This window comes from Acanthisitta chloris, unplaced genomic scaffold (assembly GCF_000695815.1).
Source record: "Acanthisitta chloris isolate BGI_N310 unplaced genomic scaffold, ASM69581v1 scaffold1327, whole genome shotgun sequence".
NCBI classification, from domain to species: Eukaryota; Metazoa; Chordata; class Aves; order Passeriformes; family Acanthisittidae; genus Acanthisitta; species Acanthisitta chloris.
This window is the reverse complement of record NW_008682942.1, coordinates 10,836-20,293: the sequence shown is the minus strand read 5'-3', so window position 1 is coordinate 20,293 and position 9,458 is coordinate 10,836. Positions and strand designations below refer to the sequence as shown.

General features: G+C 38.0%; 1 protein-coding gene across 1 annotated transcript in view; it reads right to left on the bottom strand.

The window, feature by feature from the left end:
* Positions 1–473: 473 nt before the first annotated feature.
* The window catches only part of LOC103806020, a gene marked incomplete at its 3' end in the record, with an annotated part of 10,153 nt that continues 1,168 nt past the window's right edge, over positions 474–9,458 (bottom strand). The window contains exons 2-6 of the mRNA XM_009078691.1: positions 7,346–7,423; positions 3,421–3,543; positions 2,705–2,817; positions 1,934–2,077; positions 474–692 (exon numbers count right to left, since the gene is read on the bottom strand). Of these exons, the coding sequence (XP_009076939.1) occupies positions 474–692; positions 1,934–2,077; positions 2,705–2,817; positions 3,421–3,543; positions 7,346–7,423 (677 nt within the window). The remainder of the gene's footprint in view (positions 693–1,933; positions 2,078–2,704; positions 2,818–3,420; positions 3,544–7,345; positions 7,424–9,458) is intronic.

Sequence of the window (9,458 nt, the reverse complement as noted above, 5' to 3'; positions counted from 1 at the left end):
TTAGTACCAGCACCTGGAAAGCCAAACGTACGTCAAATTCTAATGACTATTGAGACTTTCAAGACATTAAGTCTGTCTTGAAATTTGTTCAGTTTTATGAAAAATGTCGATGTAGAGATCATATCTATTGTTATTTCCAGTTTGAATTTTTATTGTGAAAGTGAAGAGATACTTCCAGCCAGCCATTTTATCATGTAACTTAAGGACTAGCTTTTGTTCATTTAAAATACTTCCCAGAAGCAAGACAAAAGTCCAAGAATCTCTACATTTGGCTGTCTGTGCAGGTACAGCTTCAGCTTAGATGCCAGCTGTCCAGCAGGAAAACTCCAGTAGAAATTACTGAAGCTTCCTTAAAGGCTTCCTTCGTTAAAGGCATACCAATTCATTGCACTTTTGTTCAAGAAAAAATGTAAAAGCATGTGGCAAAGTGGAATTCAAGTGTGTGTAGGATGTTGTTTTTCAAAGCAGCATACCTTAGGACCACCTTCTATAAACTTTTCACTTGGAAGTAGGTGATAAATGGTGCGCTCATCAAGATACTTTCCTGGAATGACTTTTTTAACAACTTTCTCCATTAGCTCCTTCTGTATTTTTTGTAGTGGGATGTCTGGAGCATGATGTACTGAAATCACAACTGTGTGCACTCGGATGGGCTCCAGTGCACCATTACACTCCTTATATTCCATAGTGACCTAGTAAGGAAAAAAAAAGAACAGTGAACACTCAAGGTCAAGAGCACCAGTCTGAAGGCTGGAAATGAACTTTACAGCTATTTTCTGCAGTGAAAAACAAACATGAAGGGAAGTGCAATGAGAGATGATGGATTGTTGTCAATGTTTAAACTCACTGTTTTAAGAAAAAAACCCCAGAAAATACTGAAGTAGTGCTACCAAAAGATGTAGCCAAATTATATTACGTGTATTGCCACAGGGAAGCAAAATAACAACAGAATCCTATGATCTTGGCAACTGATGCTAAAATCAATATGGTTTGGCTTGTTAACATAACTTCAAATAGTGTATTACCAAAGTAAAGCCAAAATAAATTTTGTAGGACCCTGCTAAAATGAACAACCATAGATCATGATATGATGGGCTGTATCCTTGCTCCCTACCACACAGCTTTTATGTACATGCAAATATATACTGTCATTGCTCCATCCTTAGTATCTGTTTACTTATGGATTAAAGGGATCTCTTTCTTTCCCACCCTTCAAACATGCTTGAAGCCATGTATCATAATGAAATCAGACTATTCACATGTTCTATGAACTCCTGAAGGAAGGTAGGGATACAATCCATGGTGTACTGCAATAGCAGTTCATCCACACTATGTAACAGAAATGAAGACTAGAACTCCTTGCTGTCTCAGACATGCCACATGTATGGCTTTCCTTTCCTTTCCTGCAGATTTCACAACCCAGAAGACAGAGAACCTACTGCCTTTGAGATTACCAAAGTACATCACTCTTACAGTAGGCTCAGCAACTTATCCACTCAGGTCTGCAACATAGCTGTGAGTGACTCTGACCCCTGATCAAATATATGAGGTCTGAGGTTCAGATCATGAGGTCTGAATCAAGAACATCTTGGCTTTAACTAGGAATCCACAGCACTGTCTCAGTCCATGCTATTAGAATGCTGATATTTGTTCATGGAAAAGATAACCCCACCAGATGATTTTTGGTAATTTGTTAATCTTCTTAATCTCCAGGGGAATAGAAGGAAAATACAAGTATTGTTTTGAAGAGACCTCCTAAGACACTGATAGAATAGTTTAAACAAACTATGTGCACTACATACAAATGTACCACCTTGGAACATGAGTATGACAGCACCATTTCTGACAAACATGAATTCTGATATAGTAGCAGACAGGGTAAATTATTTCTATCATTTCTTACCCCTACAATTTATGCATCTATGCTACAAACCTGTGTTTTCCCATCTGGTCTAACCCAGGGCCATGTTCCATTCCGTTCCAGAGCCCTTATGCTAGCAGTCAGTTTGTGTGCCAGGAGGAGTGTTAAGGGCATACATTCCTCAGTTTCATCAGTGGCATAGCCAAACATCAAACCCTGCATTGAAAAATGGGGAAATCAGACATTCGTTTCCATGTTCTCTTTCCATTTCTGTACCTCTGTTTGCCACATAGTCCTTTAAAACCACTCAAGCTTAGCACAAGACAGCAGTAACATGGAGAGTTAATACCCTCTGACACGTAACCAGCCCGGAATAACATTTATGTGCAAGAATTAGAGTCACAGCAGGGCCTGGGTCCCAAGACTTGCTCTGCCTTAAACATCCATAGGAACCCAATGCAGAGGCTTCATAAATATGAAGCTTATCAAGATTGTTCAGCTTTTCCCCCACACTTGGCAACTAAAATGACACAGCAATTCTTACCTAAGAAGAAAAACGTAAAAGGCTAAACAAAGGACTTGAAAGACCAGAAACTAACCAACTGATAGAAACCTTAGTTGTAGCTCTATCCTGTTAAGGCCACTCAATACGGGGAAAGCTGCTTTCATAGAAACTAATGAAGGCTGTGATGCTTTTATCACACTACTGGTGATTAAGAGAATGCACAGCATTCAGCTGCTATTTCTTAGCATTTGCACAATAGATTTTAAGGAACAGTTCCGGTCCAATGTAATTGTAACTGCTCACGCATAAGCTACGGTTGAATAAGTGCCTGGAATTACCTGATCCCCTGCTCCAATGTCATCATCTGTCTTGCCATGGGAGACAGCATGCTTGATCTCCTTGCACTGTTGTTCTAAGGCCACTAAAACTGTGCAAGTCTTATAGTCCAGTCCTAGAGAAGGGAGTTTTGTAAAGTTAGGTCACACATATTTGTGAGGGTTCACAAATTGCTAGAGAAGCTTTTAAGGATTATTTAGTAATCTTGGCTAAAACTGTTAAAACTCAAAAATTTAAAATTCCTATACTACAATTTTTATTGCTAACAGAAGCAGACAATTAGCACATTTATATAACAGTTTCAGGATGTGAGCAGGTAAGTGTCATTAGGTCAAATTTGAATACTTGAAACTGACAGGGTACGTGTAATCTTACAAGCTGCTGCACCGAACTTGTTACACTGCTTATTATGGTGAGGATTCAAACCATTTGGGTATTTTAGCTGGGAGAGGAGTGTGGAAAACATTATCTGAAACTGGTATTCAGTTTTTCTTGTAGTAGGTTCTAGGGTTCAATAGAATTAAAGGGGAAAAATGTATATATCATGAATAAAAAGGGAAGACTAAAGGGGACTGAAAAATATATATCAACAATATGTGCGAGTTTTCTCCCAAACCTGGATACACATTTCATTTTATTTTTCAGAAGATCATAGAAACATGATTTTGTCCACACACAGAGCAGACCCAAGATTCAAGACATGTAGAATCTCACTCACCTTTGCAAGAGTCATCATATCCTATCCTTTTAAGAGTCTCTCTTACAACTTGTTGGTAATCTACTATAGCCTGGGATGTGATCTCTCCACAGAGCAAAATCATTCCAGTTTTTGCTACACACTCTGGAGAAAAGGTGAAATATCAGAATTTTACTACTGCTATTTTACAGTTACACAGGGACATCCTGAAGATCTATGAACAAAGGATCAGTCATAGGAGAAACTAAGTGTAAAGACTTAGCATATATATAGGTCTGTGTGCAACCACTCTTCTCTTCAGCTAATATGAACATCTAAATGCCAGCATGGTCCTTCTTACCCAATTATCCTCCCCCCACAGTGGCCAACAGCAAACATCTGTTTAAACAGATCAGGTATATAGGGTTGTTTCTCCAAATACTTCCCTGGCCTGCAACAGTTGAAGCTCAGAATCTTCCTGAAGCTAAAGGTACATCATTTATTAACAGATGGCATTACCAATCTTTGTACATTTTTGCTGCAGTAATTCACCCAGTTGCCCTTGGCAACCACAAAAACTTTTAGCTTCTACAGGATCCTGGAGCAAGAAGCTATGCAATTTCATACAAATTTTGTGCAGAATCATTTAATATTTTATTTCAGTTTTTATTTCAGGAGTCCATGTGGTCTCCAAACTATTCTGGTTTATATAAAAACATATAGCAAACAATCAGAAAAAATTTGGTAGAACAATATGATCTACAACTGTATAGCTCTATTTCATTTCCCATTCAATCATCATTTTTCCAGACCATAGAAAAAAAAAAGCCTAGGCTTTTCACTTATAGACACTGTATGGCTTTGATCATACACCCATGTCACTCTTGCCAAACAATCTTAATGTAGCCTTTGTTTTGGGATGGGGAAAGAAAAACAGATTGCATACAGTACCCAAGACAGGCAGCCAGGGATTTATATGACTTAATGATGTTCTCAATTTCACTCTTCATTCCTTTCCCAGCAAACCCTAGCAGTCAGCTTGGGTTTTTACTGCTGCTGAGCAGCAACTCTTTTCACAGAAACATATGTCTGTTACAACCCTAAGATCTTTCTCCTGAGAGAAATGCTTGCAGTGAATTGCAGACCTTACTTTCTATCTATGGGGATAAGATTGCTCTCTTCCATCTTGCCTTAACCTATGCTGAATTTCTTCCATCACTTTTACCATCCAGTCACAGTCTCATTTGAATATTTTTATTCTATTTCAAGGTTGAGTATTAGAGGCAGTAATATGCGATAAGATTGCACAATTACGGACTGCAGCTTCCCATAAAGACATTCAAGCTAGCTTTAATTGGCAGCTTAGCTTAGACAATCTAGACAAGCAATTCAGACCTTAGAGCAAGGCAAGTTTGCTCTGTTTGTTTGAAAGAGGAATTAGTGTGTATTGAACCATTAATATTCATCCTAGCTGGCATGGCACCTCTGAATTACACTGTGGACACATTGAGAGTCCATAATAATACCGTAGCCCTAAATGCATTTCAGCCACAAGTAGTGATACTACTACAGTGCAGGGTATTCTGGTACCATTATTTTCATAGTGAGTCTTGTGCCCCTGCTCCACTGACCAGCAGTGCTGGTCCTATCTCCTATGCTCTAGCAGAACCACCTATGTGTGTGAAGCATGTGTGGTGCTCTGAATCATGTGCTGGGGGAAGAGACACTATTATTACAGTTGCGAGGAAAAGAATAGCTCTAAGCTTTTCCAGTGTGGTCATTACCAGATGGTGAAGCCTCTCTGGAAGAACACCAAATCGGGAAGCTGGGGCTGAGAGAGATGAAAGAATAGGCTCCAGTCACCACCAACAGTCCCTAGAAGCTCTACCAGATCCATTAGAGCCAAGCGAAGCTTTATGGTGATGCAATACTTCATGGCACGATGATGCCTTTTAAGTATCAGGAAAAGAAATTTTCATCTTCCTACCTTTGCCTGCCCTCCATCCTGACTGAAATTTAATTCAGAGAAAAGAAAACACAGCTCAGGTGATACACTATACCTGCAATTTATTAGTGAGCCTATGCAGCATCCCATCTGCTCTACCTAAGAGAAAGTTACCATATAGAGTTTGGGCTCTTTACTGGGAAGTGATTGCTTACATGTTTAAGTCTCCCCCAAAGAATATTTTGAGTGCCATTAGTAGGTATAAGTTTCCACCTTCTCTCTTGAAGGTCTTTTATTATGGTTAGTTAATTTTTGCTCTGGACTCTAATTTGTTAGGCACACTGGGAAGGACCATTTTCTTTAAGAAAGCATTTGGCTTCACTTAATCAGATAAGAAGCAGAATAATTATTCTGCCTTATTCTTTATGCTACTTGCAACCATTTTTTTCTTGTCTGACTTCACTGCTACCCAGTTAGTTTGCAGCACAAACAGAGACCAACTCTGTCCTGCCTAAATGAGGCAGTTCCAGTGGAATAACTCAGAATATCCTATGCAAAACTTGCTGATACTAAAGGTCCAAGCAGCAAATAAAACTGAGGGGATGACAGATACATTTTTATACTGGCAGATAGATTTTAGTTTCAACATCTCTGCACACTACATTTTGTTGTTTTGTAAAATATGGTGTTACAGTGACTTAGTACTTACATTACAAAGCATTGCATAATGCTTTGAGATGTTTCTTTCTTTGACATTTTGAGACAAGGCCTGCACAATTAAACAGAAATTCTAATTCTCACCTGCTACTGAGTACCATGACTGCTTTCTGTTCTCCAGTCCACTACTTTAGCAAACTGTGTCTGGTCAACCAATGTATCTTTTCCAGACTTATGCTTTAATGTTATACTCAGGCTTTCAAAGTACAGACAGAAGCTTTGATTTTTCTTCCCCCAACAGATTAGGAAATCTGGGATTTATCTCTGTAATCATGTCATGCCTCTAGTTAAGATGAAATGATGATGTTTCTCACATCTTTTATCACACATTTTTCCTTGACATTTTTGCAGCATTGCTCTGTTTCCATCTTCAACTTTTCAGCAGTTTTGGAAGCATAACTGCCTGCAATATTGAAATACACGCTTCATCAAGTCTAATACATAAGCTAAACCTCCACAAACACATACATCTCACTGCTCACATCTATATATCAAGGAGCACATGTGATTTTTCAGATGAAGTGTCAGATCACTGTGTTTGTGGGAAGCAGCAAGTCCTCTGTGCTGAAACTATGGCCTTGATGGAAGAGAATCAAATACTGCATTCAGAATAAAATACTGCATTTAGAAAGCTCTTTAGAAACATTCCCTTTCTGTGTCCATCCCTCTGTGGCAACCCATCTCATTCCAATTAGATGATACATTAACAGCCTCTGTTGGTGATATTGCTGGTAACTACATCCATGTAGAATACAGCATAGTTGCAATGGAAGTCCCATGAAAAAAAAGCAAGTCACTTTGATCAGCATCACTTTCAAATGAACTTATCTTCCTGTGAACCAAGGGAGTTACCCTGCTTAGGTAAAGACACAATAAATATAAACTTAACACGTCCGGATTTTGAGTTCTATTAACACCTGTTACTCTACGAATAAATACACCTTGACATATATATTTCTTTGGTTCTCTTTTCCCCTGATTTTCTTAGATTCCTCATTATCATCCATCCTGAAAATCACAGTTTTCCCTGACACCACTGGCTTCTCCTGCTCTACTTCTTTCATTTAACCATTTTTAATTTGCACTGGATTGAAATACTGGATGTATTTCCTTTCTTCTGCTATTTTTTGCAGCTCTTTCCTGCCTTCTCCTCTGAATCAGTGTGCAGAGTTGGCCTCTTGACTTACTGTAGAAGTCTTGGTTGGCAGTCAGCTATTGGAGGAATTTTGGATTGAAGGATATTATATCAACACTGATTAATTGTTGTACTTCATTAATCTGTTTTTCTGTCTGTATTGTACTTACCACAGGCCACCTTGGCATCTGGGTCAATACTAAGATGAGCATCTAGAACAGCATCACTTATTTGATCACATATCTTATCTAGAAGATAAAAGTAAGGTTGACATCACATTTCTTTTTGTGCTAAAAACAAATTTCTAGTGGTCAAGATATTTATGTTTATAGGACATCTGCCAAGAGGCAATTTTACCAACGTATTCAGGAAGGTACATCTTATCCTGCTTTCACTCTTTTCTTTAAGTCAGTTCTAACTGGTATTTTGCTATCATCCACACAGGCCAGCAGCTTCCCAGGTGAGGGGACAATGAAACAGGCCTGCAGAGGCATCCTGAAATAATGGTTTTAGAAGACTAGAAGTATCAGGTAGTAACTTCGGAAGAAGTATTTAAGCTAAGACCTTTTTAAAGTAGTTTTGCATTCTTCTCCGCTTTATTTTAAAGTTTGCATTACATTTTCTTTGATCCATGTCTTTTAACTGTCAGAGGTCTGTACTAATGGCAGTGTCTGTCCCTTCAGTACCTGCAGTGGGGACCTGTGAAATCTCATGTGTCAACTTTTTTTTATGACAAGAGGCATTGCTATCCCCACAAAAGAAGACGTACGTTATATTGAAGTCCACTCCTGCAATTATGCAAAGCTATCTGGCTCATTCAAGTTTAGAAAAGCTTCTGCAAACATTCTCTCATGGACGACCATTGGCTCCTCACAGGTATTCACAGTCATATGTCTGAGTGCTAGTCTTTCTTTTTTTAGGAAAAAAGCATGGGAGAACAAGGGTTTTGTCTATTCTGTCCTTAGCACCTGTTGTCCAAATAAAACCTTAGTATGCCAAATGCATTTAGTTTGTTAAAACCTAATGAACAATTTAAAGGAAAAATCAAGATTGTCTCATGAGGGTAACTGAACCAGGTAAAGCAATCCATGTTGTTATTACAAAAGTGTATGTTTGAAAGGTTTTATATCTGCAGAACCAACATGAGGAATGTGAATTAATCTTCACCCACCATCATTTAAAAAAAAGGTATCCAAAATATGTTCAATCATACAGATACACAGCTGGATCTACAACACCATCTGCATCATGTGCAGCTGCCTATGTAGTTTGTAACAATCTCTGTGATTGTACAATTGCCAGTCTAAAGTAACTTCTCTCAAGAGCCCACAGAGGAAATTAATGAAGAAGCATAATTGAATGTCCATTTTAAACTACATATTTATATTTAAAGATAATCTGGTCTGGAAGAAAACAAACATTAGAATGAGATTATAAAACAAGGGTAGAGTTATTCTGTACCCCAAAAGATCTGTAGTTCAATGCAAAGTTTAAGTGCAAATTGAATTTTAGTATGCGAACTGTAGAGTAATATCTTTCAGTACAATCTAAAAGCAAGGAAAAGTGAGATACGCTAGCCTGTCAGTTTAAATAGATGAACCATTGTGCCATCAATACCACCTCACTCAAATGAAAACTAAAAACAAAAGCAAAGCACAAGTGCTAAAAATACACATACCCCTTTTATTTCCACAGGCTACAGTGATCTTAATGTCAGCATGAGATTTTCTTATGAAAGTGCATAGTCACTGGCATCATTTCCACAACCTGAATCAGCAATTTCTGTATTTTTCTTTTCTGTTTATGGCATTTTTCCCAAATAAGACAAAGCTAAACATTTACCTGCACATTTCTTAATCATTTGCAAAGTAAGTCCAACAATTTATAGGCTTGAAAAAAGCAAAACAAACCAAATTAAAAAACAACATCCACTGACTTGATAGCTGTAAAGCCTGTCTTCATCTATTTGTGCTGCATTTTTTCCCAGCTTAAAATTATCGTCCTGAAATTTCTTGTGAGCATATTTGCTCAAAGAATCAGAATCCTGGTCAGTTCCTTAAGTTATATATCACCTTCACTGATAAAAAATTGACCACAGATTGAAGACACAAGGACATAAGATGAAAGGCAGAAACTTCATGTAGTTAGGATTTTAGACCTCTAAGGCAGTTGTGCAGTAAAGTGTAAAATCAGAAATGCTGGGTTCCAAACTTTCTCACCTGGCTAGTTTGATACTCTGAGACAAATTGAATTCTGAAGGTTACAAAATTGGTTCATAGCAAT